The sequence below is a fragment of the Benincasa hispida genome, chromosome 6 (assembly GCF_009727055.1).
Source record: "Benincasa hispida cultivar B227 chromosome 6, ASM972705v1, whole genome shotgun sequence".
NCBI lineage: Eukaryota > Viridiplantae > Streptophyta > Magnoliopsida > Cucurbitales > Cucurbitaceae > Benincasa > Benincasa hispida.
This window is the reverse complement of record NC_052354.1, coordinates 33,353,623-33,369,458: the sequence shown is the minus strand read 5'-3', so window position 1 is coordinate 33,369,458 and position 15,836 is coordinate 33,353,623. Positions and strand designations below refer to the sequence as shown.

At 37.6% G+C, this 15,836-nt stretch overlaps 2 protein-coding genes across 12 annotated transcripts; one reads left to right on the top strand and one right to left on the bottom strand.

Annotated features, from left to right (window-relative positions):
- The first annotated feature begins 2,153 nt into the window (after window positions 1-2,153).
- LOC120079704 (pentatricopeptide repeat-containing protein At4g30700-like) lies at window positions 2,154-12,003 on the top strand. 10 transcript variants are annotated; one of them, XM_039034024.1, is made up of 9 exons: window positions 2,154-5,913; window positions 6,330-6,991; window positions 8,041-8,267; window positions 8,451-8,507; window positions 8,594-8,645; window positions 8,755-8,980; window positions 9,858-10,100; window positions 10,220-10,431; window positions 11,342-12,003. In XM_039034024.1, exon 1 carries the CDS (start codon window positions 3,448-3,450, stop codon window positions 5,824-5,826), a length of 2,379 nt encoding a protein of 792 aa, XP_038889952.1. In that variant the 5' UTR covers window positions 2,154-3,447; the 3' UTR covers window positions 5,827-5,913; window positions 6,330-6,991; window positions 8,041-8,267; window positions 8,451-8,507; window positions 8,594-8,645; window positions 8,755-8,980; window positions 9,858-10,100; window positions 10,220-10,431; window positions 11,342-12,003. The 10 variants fall into 10 exon arrangements, 9 of the variants coding, with proteins under 9 accessions (XP_038889952.1, XP_038889955.1, XP_038889957.1 ...); XM_039034026.1 differs by having other exon boundaries at window positions 2,155-5,913; window positions 6,879-6,991; XM_039034030.1 differs by having other exon boundaries at window positions 2,156-3,254; window positions 3,460-6,991.
- Window positions 6,886-11,700, bottom strand: LOC120079703 (cellulose synthase A catalytic subunit 7 [UDP-forming]). 2 transcript variants are annotated; one of them, XM_039034021.1, is made up of 13 exons: window positions 11,560-11,700; window positions 11,271-11,466; window positions 10,992-11,179; window positions 10,805-10,904; window positions 10,595-10,715; window positions 10,232-10,498; window positions 9,775-10,120; window positions 9,405-9,668; window positions 9,105-9,317; window positions 8,819-9,014; window positions 8,528-8,724; window positions 8,011-8,364; window positions 6,886-7,746 (listed from the first exon to the last, which is right to left on the bottom strand). In XM_039034021.1, the coding sequence occupies exons 1-13, from the start codon at window positions 11,632-11,634 to the stop codon at window positions 7,165-7,167; spliced, it is 3,099 nt and encodes a 1,032-aa protein (XP_038889949.1). In that variant the 5' UTR covers window positions 11,635-11,700; the 3' UTR covers window positions 6,886-7,164. The 2 variants fall into 2 exon arrangements, with proteins under 2 accessions (XP_038889949.1, XP_038889950.1); XM_039034022.1 differs by having other exon boundaries at window positions 10,998-11,179.
- Window positions 12,004-15,836: the final 3,833 nt, after the last annotated feature.

The following is a 15,836-nucleotide window of genomic DNA, read 5'->3' as shown; positions in this document are numbered from 1 at the left end:
CCTGTTCTCTTGTATTCAGTGTATCAATTAAAAATAATAAGAAAAAGCTCTATATCGTGGTTTTTCTCCCTATTCTAGGGTTTCCACGTAAACTGTGTTGGTCTCTTTCTTTTCCTATTTTTCATCAATAACCACCAAGTCAATGCCCGTATTCAAAATTGTGGAACCGCTAACATCACATCCTCTATCATGGTAAAGTGGACATATCACGAGGATGATTTCCATCTTCTTCAGAGGAATTCATCGTCCCCCCTGTCGAGAAAGGCACCATCATCATCCGATCTAGAGCTCTTTGACAAACTTGCTCTATTTTTCATGTGCCCAGACTATTTACATGCCCAGCAACCTATCTTCTACTCGAAGACTCTCATTTTTAAACCTCTATTGGAATCACACTAGAACTGCACTAGAACACCATCATCGCTTATTTGCACTTGTGTAATCCAGATTGTATCAACACATCCTTGACTTGCACTTGCCACAAACCAAACTTGATCATTCCATCAAATTTCTCCACATCAAACTTTATTAGACTCATAAAGTTTGACACGCATCTACTTCATTCCTAGCAAATCGGCAAATAGTAACCAACTCACACTATTCACAATATCGTAGTCCGTCTCAAGAATTCTTTTCTGATGTGAAAGCTCAAACAATGCTACAACCATAGAGCATACTCAAAAAATCAAGAAATTCTAAATCTAAAGCTCTGATACCACTTGTTAGGGAAAAAACCTCTCACTTCTACCTCAAGAATAAGCAAAAAAATAAAAAATAACAAAATAACAAAATAACAAAATAAAATAAAATAAAATAAAATAAAACTGAAAACACAAGAACTTACATGGAAAACTCCACAATTCTCTCCTCGATCCCAATTACAAGAGCACTCTCTCAAAGCTTTTGACTACTCAAACATTTTCCCTACTCAAACTAGAGAATACATAAAGGAAATTTAAGTAGAGTTAGCACACCCAAGCTTAAAGTGTTTCTATCTGGAACGACTTGAAATTAGAGGCATAGACTCCTTTTATAAACTTGGAGCTCATCCCTATTCTTCAATTTAACTGACGTGGGACAAATTATACTTCTAATATTTTGTCAAAAATCCAATATGTCTCGGGGAAAAATCTATAATTTTACAAAGATCCGTTTTTTTTCGTTTGATTTCAAATATTGAACCTTTATTCATTTGGGCGCTCAAAAGAGCTATTTGCACAAAATTCCCTTTGTTCGTCGCCAAAAAGTTTCACTTCAATATCTTATTTAGGGGATGTTTGGGGCACTGAGTTGAAATAGGATATCTGGAGTTCATATGTCTGTGTTTGGGGTGTAGAGTTATTTGGTCTGAGTTCACATGTCTGTGTTTGGGGATGCAGAGTTGAGTTCATATGTCTGGGTTTCTAATGCAACTTTTTGAACTCTAAATAATATGCTTTTATGATTACTATTTTTGTTTTGAAACTTTTTATTCAATAATTCTACCCTTATTTGTTTGAATAAAATATGGATTGCAATTTTTTTCTTTTAATTTTTAAAACTTTTCTTTCCTTCTTTCTTTCTTTCTTTTTTGGGCTTGAACAACAATTCATTACATTTCTTGTAGAAATATAGTTAAATAAGATGATAAACTAAAGTGAAATCAAAACTTTTGATTCTAGCTAATTTTTCTTCATGAATTTCATTATCATCTTCTTCTTTTTCTTCTTCTTCCTATTGTTGCTCTATATTTTTACTATGTCATAATTTTTTTCTAATTAAATCTCTCCCTTCATCGTAACAACCAATGGAATATCACCAAATTTCTTCAACAGTTTCATTTTCATTTCCTTTAAATTTGGAGGATCATCAAAGAAAAAATATTTATTTTTCACAAATTTTTGTTGGAAAATGTTCCATGAATTTTTTTTTAAAAAAAATTGTGGTTTTTTTTTTTTTTTATATATGTTACATACTTTTCAGCTACATACATACTTTTCATCTAAATATTCTTAACATCGTTTGATATGTGAATTCATTACTTATAAATATTCTACACAGTAGTTGGAAGTGGTTGTCGAAGTTGATTATCGAAAATGATTTTTGCTGGAGTTTGTAGTCAGAGGTGGTTATCAGAGCCTGAAGTTTGTCACATGAAGGTGTATTGGAGTTGGTTGTCGAAGTTTCTCATTGGAGGTGGTTTTCGAATCCCGGAGTTGGTCGGGCGAAAGTGGTCATTGAAGTTGATCATCGAATATGATTTTTACTAGAGATTGTAGTCGGAGGTGACTGTTAGAGTCCAAAGTTATTTGCATGAAGGTTGTATTAGAGTTGGTTGTCGGAGTTTGTCATCGAAGATATTAGTCAAAGCCTCGAGTTGACCGTCGGAGTTGCTCGCTCAAAGAAGATCAAAGAAGATCATCGAATGTGATTTTCATCGAAGTTTGTAGTTGGAGGTGGTTGTCGAAGCCTACAAAGGTGGTTGTCGGAGTTGGTCATTGGAGTTTGTTATCTGAGCCAATTGATCATCGGAGTTGATAGTGCGAAGGTGGTCATCAGAGTTGGGTCACCGGAGGTGGTTGTCGGAGGCCAGAATTGGCTGTCACAGTTGGTCGCGGGAAGGTTGTCGGAGCTCGGTGTTGGTCGTTGGAGTTGTCATCGGAGGTGGTTTTCGAAGTTCGAATTTTCGTCGTCGGAATTTTCATCGGAGGTGGTTGTCGGAGCCTGGAGTTAGTCGCTGGAATTTTCATCGAAGGTGGTTATTGGAGTCCGGAGTTAGTTCTGGGAGTGTAACCGTGACCGATGGGTGGAGCCATTGAAAACATGGAAAGAAGAGAGAGTTGGATTGAGTTGGTAAAATATACCAACATTTAAAGTTTGTGGGCCAAACAATAAGTTGAGTTGGTATATATTATACCAACTCAACTTAACTTATGTTGGTGAGCTAAACACCCACTTAAATTTTTAGTTTATCATCCGGCCCTTCAAGAAACAAGCGTAATCAGGCATTCAACCGAACTGAACCGGTCGGTCAAACCGTTTTTAACTGAACCAGTTGCTTCACGAAACCCGTTTTCCTTCTTTGAATTGTTGTGCCAATCAAACTCACTGGGCAGAGGTGCGGCAGTGCTGGACCGTAGTGGCACGACGAAGCGGCGGAGCTGGACCAGTATCGGAGACCAGCAACAGTTCTGGTATGTCGAGGCGGCGGTCCCACGAACAAAAGTGCAGAGACCCACGTCGGAGGACGAGCAGATCTGAGTCGGCGGTGACTGGTAAACAGTAGGTTTCGCAACAGAAAAAAGTTATTTTTCTTTTACCATGTTCAATTCTGTATATTATTGAAGATAATTATCTGTTTACAAAGGGATTTAGAAGAGTGTATAATATACACAAAGGAGATTAGGAAAATACAATTTAGCCTTAAAAAGAAGAGATTCTAATTGGCTAGTTTATAGCATAACATACATGGTAATGCAGATGATATGCACAAACACTACCACCTCTGCCATTCATGGACGAAAATTCTTCCTCACGCTTCTTAACAAGGCCACTACACTTCCCCAACTCCTCCAAATCCACGCACAGTTAATCCTCCACGGTATCCACAATGATCTCTCTTCGATTACCAAGCTTACCCACAAGTTCTTCGATCTCGGGGCCGTTTACCATGTGCGCCAACTCTTTGCTAAGGTTTCCAAACCCGATCTATTCTTGTTCAATGTCCTTATTAGAGGCTTTTCCGACAATAGTTTGCCTAAATCTTCGATCTTTCTCTATACCCATTTGAGAAAAGGGACTAATCTTAGGCCAGACAATTTCACTTTTGCATTTGCGATTTCAGCTGCTTCGAGATTTGAGGATGAGAGGGTTGGTGTCTTGTTGCACGCGCACTCCATTGTTGATGGGGTGGCGTCGAATTTGTTTGTTGGGTCTGCAATCGTTGATTTGTACTTTAAATTTACTCGCGCTGAGTTGGCGCGTAAGGTGTTTGATGTAATGCCTGAGAGGGATACAGTTCTTTGGAACACAATGATATCTGGGTTTTCTAGGAATTCTTATTTTGAGGACTCGATACGTGTTTTTGTGGATATGCTCAATGCTGGGTTGTCATTTGATTCTACAACTTTGGCTGCGGTTCTTACAGCAGTGGCAGAGTTGCAGGAATATAGGCTAGGGATGGGTATCCAATGTTTGGCTTCAAAAAAAGGACTCCATTCTGATGTTTATGTGCTTACAGGATTGATATCATTGTATTCAAAATGCGGGAAGAGTGACAAAGGAAGGCTATTGTTTGATCAGATTGATCAACCAGATTTGATATCTTATAATGCAATGATTTCGGGTTATACTTTCAATCATGAAACTGAGTCGGCAGTAACACTCTTCAAAGAATTGCTTGCCTCCGGACAAGGTGTTAATTCAAGCACTTTGGTAGGCTTAGTTCCAGTCTTTTCGCCCTTCAATCATCTGCAACTTACTTGCTTGATTCAAAATTTAAGTATGAAAATTGGTATTATTTCGCAACCTTCGGTTTCAACTGCTCTTACCACTGTTTATTGTCGACTAAATGAAGTACAATTTGCAAGGAAGTTGTTTGATGAATCTCCGGAGAAAAGTTTGGCTTCCTGGAATGCCATGATATCAGGGTATACTCAAAATGGGTTGACAGAGAGAGCAATTTCTCTTTTCCAGGAAATGGTGCCTCAACTCAGTCCAAACCCTGTTACTGTCACCAGTATACTTTCAGCTTGTGCGCAACTTGGAGCTCTAAGTATTGGAAAATGGGTTCATGGCTTGATTAAGAGCGAAAGACTTGAATCGAACCTGTATGTTTCTACCGCATTAGTTGATATGTATGCAAAATGTGGTAGCATCGTGGAGGCTCGTCAATTATTTGACTTGATGGCAGAAAAGAATGTGGTAACCTGGAATGCCATGATAACCGGTTATGGTCTCCACGGACATGGCAAGGAAGCACTAAACCTCTTTAATGAGATGTTGCGATCTGGGATTCCACTGACAAGGGTTACTTTCCTTTCTATCTTGTATGCTTGCAGTCACTCTGGCTTGGTGAGAGAGGGAAATGAAATTTTCCATTCTATGGTTAACAATTATGGTTTTCAGCCCATGAGCGAGCACTATGCTTGCATGGTTGACATCCTTGGGAGAGCTGGACAGCTAACAAATGCCTTGGAGTTTATTGAAAGAATGCCTCTCGAGCCTGGCCCAGCTGTTTGGGGTGCATTGCTTGGCGCTTGTATGATTCACAAGAATACAGAGATAGCCCATGTTGCTTCTAAAAGACTTTTTCAATTGGACCCAGAAAATGTGGGGTACTATGTTCTACTTTCTAATATATATTCTACTGACAGGAATTTCCCCAAAGCTGCTTCAGTACGACAAGTTGTTAAGAAGAGAAAACTAGCAAAAACACCTGGTTGCACTCTAATTGAGATTGGCAATCAACAATATGTGTTCACATCTGGGGATCAATCCCATCCTCAGGCCACAGCCATTTTTGCCATGCTAGAGAAGTTAACAGGGAAAATGAGAGAGGCTGGATATCAGGCAGAAACTGTCACTACTGCTTTGCATGATGTAGAGGATGAAGAGAAGGAGTTAATGGTGAATGTCCACAGTGAAAAATTAGCAATTGCTTTTGGGCTTATTTCAACTGAGCCTGGAACTGAAATTAGGATTATCAAGAACCTCCGAGTTTGTCTAGATTGTCATACTGCAACTAAATTTATATCAAAGATCACTGAGAGAGTGATTGTGGTTAGGGATGCTAATAGATTCCATCATTTCAAAAATGGTATTTGTTCATGTGGAGACTACTGGTGAAAATAACATTCCCATTGCAGTCAAGATTCTTGGATTGGAGGAACCATAAAAGCCAGAAGCCATTGACATTTCATGTATGAGATTGAGGTAATTTATTAATTGTAGATATTATGATTATTTTCAAAGAAGATTTACTTAACTCAGGAGAATCATCAGATATTTATTGATATGCTGCGGGCTGTGACAATACAAGATTATACTGTTATACCTGCCAGATAGAAATGTAAGAGATAGCAACTTAACCCTTTATTGGATTTCCATCCATTAGTTTTTACATATTTGTTTACTATTATCTCAGGTTTTTTCCTTCATGAGTTATAGCACAGAGGTTTGCTCGACAGTTTTGTTCATATGACCTTGCATGCCTTTGTCTTCCATATTAATTATTGAACATTTAATTGAAAACTATACTTTATCCAGCAGATTCAGGCTTCAGCTGCATTCTACTTTCAAATCAGCAGTTCATAAACATTAATAATGTTGAATATTGACTTGTGCTGTAGGTACATATCTAGGTCATGCATGGCTTTACATTCTCTTTCTTCAGAAATTGTGTAAATCCATTTGCAAAGGAGAATAAATGGTCTTGGCTATGTTTCTGAGGGTTTTGGCATGGATTATTTACAACGTTTGCATGAAGTATTTATATTTATTCTCTTCCATATTTAACTTTTTGGATACTCAGGAGGTCCATTTGCCGCATTTAGGAATAAATTATATAAATGCGTATCCAAGAATGTTAATCCCTGAGGTTCTATATTATCTTTGGCTATGAGTCAGAAGTTGCCTATTTCTATGCATGTGTGTGAGAATATTTCTCCTTGATCTTTTGTTTCGTTTTTGCTTACGTGAAGCCATTGGTCATTTTTACTAGATCTTTCATATCAGTTGCTCTCAAATTTGATTTCTATACTGTTTAATATTCTGTTTATTCTAGAATCCATGAAGAGCTTAGTTTTGGATCAAAAGATGATATACAAATTTCTAAAATTTCTAATAGATTGAATCATGGAAACCTTGATTTCTATACTGTATGCTTTCTCAATGGACAGGGTGATGAAGGTACAAGTACAATATCGTAATTTTCTATATGAAGATTTGTTTTGTGTACAAACTGAATTAAACAAAGTACAGACACGTTATCTTCATTTGTCCACAAAACTAGGTACATTGTCATACTACACAAAAATTTCACTCTTACTTTTTTTCATTCTTGTGCTTCACATACTTTTAGTTCACATATTCTATGTGCACTGTCCATGCATATAAATCTCCTGGATATGCACATGAATCTTCTGGTGATGCACACATCAAATAACAAGAAAGAGAGGAAGTCTTTCAGCAATTTAGTCCACATTTCTTGGTATCAGGTCCCTTTGTTTTCATCACAAATGGATCAATTCGGACCCAAAGCAAGGAGAAGATTGAAGCCAACAGCACAGACCATATGACGACTATAGTCGGTGTGCGGTTTTGTCGGCCCATCAGACCCTTAAGGAATGGGTAAAGATGAACAATCACCCAGAAGGCGAAGAAAAGCTTCCCAAAGAGAGGTCCCCATGATTGATACCCATTGTTTATGGCATCTGAGATGCCTGCAACAACCCCCACAAGGTTGATGATCAAAATAGTTGTTGGAGGGATTAGCAGGGTTGTCCATTTGAAGGCATATAATTCTCCAAAGTCTTCGTCGTCTGTTGCCTTGGATGTAACTGTGAAGCTAGTATCAATTCCAGCCAATACCTTCAACAGACCTTGTATAACAGCAAATAGATGAGCTGAAATACCACCAATGACCCAGAACTGCTCATTTCTCCACCATTCCTCAATGCTAACTCCACTCCATTTAAGCTCAAGAATACCCGTAGCAAAAATGGAAAGAAACAAGGCAATGAAGAAGAGACTTGCAAAAGTGCTTATCTGTTTGTCCAAAAACCAAAGATAATTTCGTCAGGGCATGCAAAATACCTTGCCAGAAACTAGGGAGAAAATAAAAGCTTAATTAATTGTGTTCTGGACAGGGGCCAATAGCCAAATAAATTTATCAAATACTATAGTTAAATATCCAATTTAGAATTTACTATGACTTTTGAATTAGTTATGCCTTCCTCAGATTTCCTCTTCCCTTTATTTTCTGCTTAAACTATCTTTTCTAGGCTATAATGTAAATGTTACTATATTTACCGGTGGCATGATAAACTTATCCGTGAGTAGGCAGATTGCAGGGAGGGTACAATAGGCGAGAAGTGGTATTGAAGTGAAGGGGTAGACAGTTGTGTTGACATATGCAAATCTCTCGAGCCACTTTAGCTTCCCACCCTTATAGCCATACCAAACAGGGCAGTGGTTGCTGAAAAAGATTTCAATAGACCCGAGTGCCCACCGAAGCACCTGGTTCAGCCGATCAGACAAGTTGATGGGAGCTGTACCCTTAAATGCAGGTCTCTTTGGCATGCAGTATATGGATCTCCAGCCACGACAATGCATTTTGAAACCAGTTAGAATATCTTCTGTGATAGATCCGTAAATCCAGCCCAACTGCACACACAAACATGACATTAGTTCCAGTTCCAAGTCTACCCATCTCTAGACCATATCTGAAAATAACTTTTTGTTGGATTTAGGCATTAGCGTGTCAATAGAGAAAGGAGGAGGAAGGTTGCGTTCAGATGTTTTCTAAAGTAAGAATTGTTGACATTACCTCGGTACCCCATTCGGTTTTGTCTTCATAACCACAACTGATAACATGAATTGCTTCCTTAAGCAGGGCTGCTGGGCTAGAGGAGGGCGGAACACCACCTTCTTCCATCAAAGTAGAGGTAACAAAAATTGATGACTGTCCGAATTTCTTTTCGAAATTCATTTGTGACATCAGTAGCTCCTTGTCATCTGCCAGCACTACTCATATAGCAACAATATATTAAATAGGAGTTATCACAAAATGATGGCAATGTATCCACCGAGATGCTAACCAACAAAAATGTAGACTCACCTGCAACATCTCCATCTGCCCCAGAGTTCTTGAGCTTCTTGCGACGTCCAAAGCATGGACAACAATCACAGCTTACCATTTTTGGGCGCTTAGGACCTTTTGGGGGTTCATAACCGTATAAAGCTTGCCTCCTAAAGACACACCCAGTGCCGACATATACAGGTCCCTGAATTCCATCTAAACCTCGCATGTTAATCTGCATATCAAAGAAAATAGTTCATTTTTATGTTTTTTAGCTTTGTCACTTGAACAAGTATGCACAAAATTTTGGAGATGGGGTATTTACATCAAAGAAGACTGTGTTTCTGTTGGCATAACGATCATGCCGATCTATTCCATCAAATCTTTGTGGAAATTGTACATAACAGACTTTTTTTCCAACTTGAGGGTCCATAAGGAAACACATGGCCTCTCGTGCTGCTTTGCTATTGTTTATGTAGTGATCACAATCCAAGTTCAACATGAATGGAGCATTTGTAAGCACTGCAGAGACACGAATCTACAGTTGTACAGAATCAAGGGGTTAGATAAAAGAAAAGGAACAGACTAGGGTTGGGAAAGAGAGAAACTTGACCGAGCAAGTTACCAAGGCATTCATGGCACCAGCTTTCTTGTGATGCTGGAAACCTGGTCTTTTCTCACGAGACACATAAACTAGGCGGGGTAGTTCATTCCCTTCTGCATCAAGGCCTCCACTGTGACCTAGAAAGACTTGGATCATACCAGGATGATCTTTTGTGTTGTTGCCTGGCCACGGTGTTCCATCTTGCATTATCCATCCCTCTGTAGGAACTTTCGTGGCTTTTGCTACTTGAGCATTTATTCTGACCTTGAATTCTTCATACTCTCTCTGCATGCACCAAAAAATATTTCAAGATTGATATTGAGCACATATGGTAAAACTCCTATAGTACCTTTTTCTCTCAGTGTATATGTTAAAAATTAAAATTGCATACCTTCATTGCTCGACGCTCCTTCACAAATGTGGGTTGGACTTTATCCTTGAGATAATCAATCTTCTCGCAGAAGTACATTTCAGGTGCTCGTGGTTCTATGGAGAACTTCTTACAAAAAGGCACCCATTTCCTTGCAAATTCTGCAGTTTCAGACATTGCTTCAAAGGTAAGCATGGAAGCTCCATCGTCCGAGACATAGCATGAAATCTTATCAACTGGATAGTCCATGGCCAAGATAGATAAGATTGTGTTAGCTGTTACAAGAGGAGGTTCCTTCATCGGATCTACAGTACTGACAAAGATGTCTACTGGAGCAAGCAAATTAGGTTCGCCCTCTCGTTCATACCTACATTACAACATCCATATGATTTATCTCTGATGGTGAAATTCTAGTTGACACATACTAAGCTAACACTGTTTTTTTTTTTTCTCCTTCCCATTCTAGAATTGATATTACCTTAAGGATAGACGATCCAAGTAGGTTTCACGATCGATTGGGAACCATTTGGGGAACTGATCAAGGATCCATGAAAATGCAAACCAGATTTCACATATCACAGAAGTTAGCCATAAACCCAATGCGTCATGCACTGGATTTAGAATCCGGTATCGAAGGAAGAAGGCTAGAATAACAAGCCGGGCTACAATAACCATCCGGTACGGATTAATTTTGCTTGATGCTATTGGTACCTTCCTTGATAGTGGCTGTCTGGCTGCATCAATCCTACAACAGTTTGCTAGTCAATTAATACGAAACTTTCTCCAATGAAAATTTAAAACATCTGAATTAGAAAGGAATTGTCAAAATTTTCAAGCATACATAGCCATGTCAGGGTCATTGGCATCATCAGGTTCAGGCCCAAGATTGCCTTGCTGCAATTTCCAATCATCCATTCTATCTTTCCAACCTTCCTCTCTCTTTTCATCCCATCTTGTACTCCCTGGTTTTTTGGAAAGCATATCAACTACCATACGAAAATGAAACTTCATGTAGCTAATGCAAAAACAATGGCGTAGAGAAAATTTTTACCTGGTTCAGAAGCTGGATATGGATGTACACGTTTATGCAATGAAGAAGATAACATCTGCTCTCCATAACCTTGAGAAGATAAAGGGAGCTCACCATTTGGCTGCATATGTAGATTTTTGTTTATAAATCCAATATTATCTAGGATAAACATTTCCTAAATGAGGCTAGGAATCAAAGTTTTGCATACACTCACTGTCTGTGTTCTTCCATATTGTGCATTTTCATCATCATCTGGGCCTCTACCATAGCTCATCTTGCCATGAAGCATAGCTTCTGCCACATGACTATGGTTGTTCCTCTCATCATCAATGTTGAACTCATGTTCAATGTCATCTATGTCTTCTTCATCGTCATCTCCCTCGACCCTGGGACTCCCTTCACAATACCCAAAAAGATTGTGTAAGAAAAAAGAAAAGTTGAAACTAGTTATTTTGTTGCATAGTCAATCCTTTGTTATATGCTTCACCTTTCAGTCTCTTATATCTAGTTTTACACTGAGGACAATTTTGGCTTCCTTCTCTTCTTTCATACTCATAGCAAGGTCTGCAAACTGGAAAACCACATTCGTTGCAGGCAACAAATAGATCACCATCCACAGTAAGCCCCACTTCATCACCACAGATCTCACAAACTTGACCGTCCAAGTTCTTCAACGGCTTTGGCTACAGAAGAGAAAACAAAACAAAAACAACCATATCAGCCACAAACACGCATACCAAAACTATCTCCCACTGCACTTTCTGATTAAAGTTCACCTCCTCATGGCCATGAATGACAACAAGCTCATTACGATTGTGAGACCCAGCGACAAGTCCAGCGCTGGCTTCCATGGCTTGCAATTGACACGGGGAGAGACTAAGCGTTCAGTGAAGGATGAGAGTTTGAAGCAATGAATGTGCTTTATGAAGGAGAAAGGTAGAGAAGCAAAAGGGTGCCATGAGATATTCAATTGTCTTCTTCACCTAATGTGTCCATGTAATGGGTGGTGAGTTGGTTGCTGTGTCAAAGTCCCCAGTCTTGCCTTGAAGTTAAGCTTCCTCCCCTTCACTATTCAACCGCCTTGTTGAAGTCCCAACCATTGAGATATCATTGCTGTTCTATTGCTTCTTTCTTTAGAATAATTCTTCATTATTAACTATATATCATGATCTCCAAACCCAGTCAACTCAGTAAAACCTTTGCATAGTGATCATCCAATAGTCCCATTGATTCATTATAAGCTAAAGTAAAAGTTAATACAGATCATTACGTGGTTTCTGACTATAAGCATGTGGACATCGACACATCATTTTAATGAACTTAGCTTTTGTAGGATTGAGCAAATCATCCACTAAATTAAGAATCTTCAATGTAGATTAATAACTATAAACTCTTGATTATTTGTTTTTAGTTAAAGAGTATCTACTGATTAGTATGTACATAGATCCTTATTTTGTGATTTCAAGAGGACGATGTTTAGCTTGAGAAGAGAAGTTGGGAAAGCTGAGCAGGAATGGTTGAAAGATGGAGAGTATGCTTAGAATGCAAGAAGCTGATGATGCTTCAAATGCAAGAACCTGAAAACTTGTAAACCAAAAGAACTTCAAATTGTTAGGTAAGGAAGTTGTAGTCTCTCCATCTGTTCTTGACCGATTAACTAAAATTTTCCCATCTATAATTTACACACTTAAAAAAAATTCTTTATATTATATATAAATTGCTTTGCCAAGCATTTTCTACTTGCTCTCCCATCTTTTTCGTCAGAATAATATAAATTAAGTTGGCCCTTCTTATTTGTCTCCAAAATGTGTTCTGTAATTGACACACTTATTTCCTTTCTTGACACACTTTCTTAAGTTTGAAAATTTTTCTCAATTTTTTTCCCCTTTCAAGCTTTTGCTCGATATTGATTCATTTAGTTTTTTTTAATAATTAAAAAAAATTAGTCCCCCTAATTATTTATATTTTACTCATGCAATTTGGGATCCTCATTTTGATAAACCAGCCGCGTTAGAGCTTTTACTCGAGGTTGAGGTTGGTGCTCTTGGCTAGTGAATATCGCTCATTCTTGGGTTTATCGATGGGGGTATACAATTGGCTTACATACTAATGAAGATCTTTTCTTCTGAATCTATTTTTCTATTATGTCTTTTTACAGTATCTTTGATAGTGGATTGGTTACACCTATAACTGAAATGGAAGTCTAGCATTTCATTGTTTAAAAATGTCTGAATCTCGTCTCATTCATCCTTTATTAGAACTATTTAGAGTAAGTTTCATGGCTTGGTTTCAAGATGTAGAGTCCATGTTGAATCACCATTATTTAGCAGGCATAGATCTCTTTCTCGAGCGGAACATCAAGTATACGTATTTTTATTGATCAATCAAGTTTTAAATGTTGGAATAGCTCCTAAAGAGATGCCACTTTCTCGTGAAATTATCTTAAATTGGGTTCTTTTGGTACAACTTTATCTTAACAAATTTTTTTGGATAATAATATCCTTATGTTTTCACGAAATACCTGAACCATCATTCACACATTTAAAATATAACCACCATTAAAAACCTTATTAAACAATAAGACCTTTAATATTAATATTGTTGTTTTCAAAATTTATTAGAGAAATATTGTTGTTTTGAAACTTATTAGAGAAATATTGTTGTTTTGGAAGTTCGAGACTAGAGGTCGAATGTTGAGAACTCGACTAATGTGGAGGTCGAACGTTGAGAATTCGACGAACAAAGAAAAACTTGGAAATAATACATAAGCCGAAACTTCAACCCTCGACAAGGGAAATCTCGCGAATCTCACTTAGGTTGTCGAAGGTTGAAGTTTCGACACACATCCACCCTCGAGATTGCAGGTTTATTACTTTTCTTTTTCCCTCATAGAGGAAATAAAGTAATGAGATGGTATACTATATGTATCTGTGTACTCGAGCTGCTTCTAACAACTTATGCATTTTTTATCATTTCGAATTAGACGGAGGCTTGTGGGATTGATGTGAGGGGGTGGGGATGGCTATATTTCTGGGAGCGAACTCCAGGCGAATATGAAGCGCATGGATACAAGTTATGCCTTGGAATGAAAAACAATTTCGAATTAGCTTTGTCTACGAACAAAATTTTGTATATTAGGTTGTCCAAGGTTACACACATGTCGAAACTTCAAAGCGATTAAGGAGATAAGTGGGCTGAAGCAGATTAAGGAGAGAGCGAGATTCAAAGCGAGATAGTAGGAGAGAGCGAGATGCTGAACGAGATTTCAAGAGAGAGCGAGATTCAAAGTGAGATAGTAGGAGAGAGCAAGATGTTGAACGAGATTTCAAGAGAGAGCAAGATTTAGTTTATATTGACTAATCTGACTAACATTGAACTTGGTAAAATGAAATGGTTGCATAATTGAAAAATGAGATTATTCAGGAATACACATTGAATGCTAAGATTACGCATTGAGTTTCTGGTAGTAGATCCATAATTAAAAAAGTGTTTGCGATTGTTCCAGAAGAAAGGAAAGCTAGTAATCATTAATGGAAAAATAACAACAATAACAGAGAGAGCAAAATATTGAGAGAGAGCGAAATCTTAGGAGAGAGCGAGAGCGAGATCTTAGGAGAGAGCGAGAGCGAGAGTGAGAGAGCAAGTTCTTAGGAGAGAGCGAGATTAAGAGAGCGAAATCTTAGGAGAGAGCGAGAGTCTTCACTTTATTTGAACTTTCCATAGAAATATATATAAAAAAAAGAGAAAACAGAGCTAATAATCATACTATAATTGAATAATCATTAGACTATAATTGAATATATTAGATTATTATACTATAATTGAATAATCATTAGACACTAAATTGAATATATTAGATTATTATACTATAATTGAATAATCATTAGACAATAAATTGAATATATTAAATTATTATACTATAATTGAATATTCATTAGACAATAAATTGAATAAATTGAATATATTAGATTATTATACTAAAAAAAAGAAATATTAGAAATATATATAAAAAAAAGAGAAAAGAGCATGGAATGTCGAATGCTTGCCACTTGTTACATGAACAGTACTGCTCGGTATGATGACTTGTTTGAGATCACTAAGTATGAAACACTTTAGAGAAATTGTAACACACAAAGAGGTGTATTTAATTTCATATCGACATACTGGTATAATTGCAGCCGTGAACAACCTAGCAAATGGTTGGACGGGACCGAAATGTCACCATCATTTCTGCTTACGACATATCGTCAGCAACTTCAATAAAAAGTATAAATTTAATTCATTGAAAAATTATGTTTATCGTGTCGGTGTCAGATTCAAATTCAAAGTTCAACAAAGCAATTGAAGATATCAAAGGAAATAAATCGGAGCTGTCTAAGTTTTTTTGACAACATTAGTTTAGAGTAATTGACTCAAGCACATGATGGAGGATTCAGATATGGGTGGATGACGACAAATCTATCAGAGTGCATAAATGGAGTCCTCAAAGGAGCTCGAATGTTGCCTGTAAATACTCTTGCTCAGATAACCTCGATGCGACCTCATCTGCCGACGAGATAAAGGATTGAGGTTAAGTTTAAATATGGTTAGGAACACAATTTTGTGAGTTCACAGATGATGCAGACGAGGAAACCGTCATAAGATATACGCAACCATATATACTACAAATGATGGGTAGAAGTCTGTTTTCAGATAAATCAAGTCATTTTGTTCACTTGATGTTCCTGTCACGGTTAGCTAACCTCTATGATGCGGGGCGGTATTCTTGGGGTGGAGCATGCTTGGCATGGTTGTATAGAACAACTATGCAAAGCAACAAACGCTGAGGTTCGAGAGATAGCTGGACCTCTCATACTTTTGCAACTATGGGCTTGGGAGCGATTTTCAACAATGGCTCCACAGCTACATCATGTTAATGACGCTCAGTTAGTTAGACGAGCCTACGGTTCTCGATATGTTGTTTTAAATTCAATTTAATTTTTATATCACTGATCTAGTTTAATTTAAATTCTAAATTATCAATTTAAAATTTTAGGTGGAGAAACAAAATTTG

Coding starts and splice junctions, on each gene's coding strand:
- LOC120079703 (XM_039034021.1), bottom strand. CDS start 11,634: ATGGAAGCCAGCGCTGGACTTGTCGCTGGGTCTCACAATCGTAATGAG. Junction 10,905..10,991: donor GAAGAACACAGACAGTGAGT/GTATGCAAAACT, acceptor CTACATATGCAG/CCAAATGGTGAGCTCCCTTT. Junction 10,499..10,594: donor AATGACCCTGACATGGCTAT/GTATGCTTGAAA, acceptor AAACTGTTGTAG/GATTGATGCAGCCAGACAGC.
- LOC120079704 (XM_039034027.1), top strand. CDS start 3,448: ATGGTAATGCAGATGATATGCACAAACACTACCACCTCTGCCATTCAT.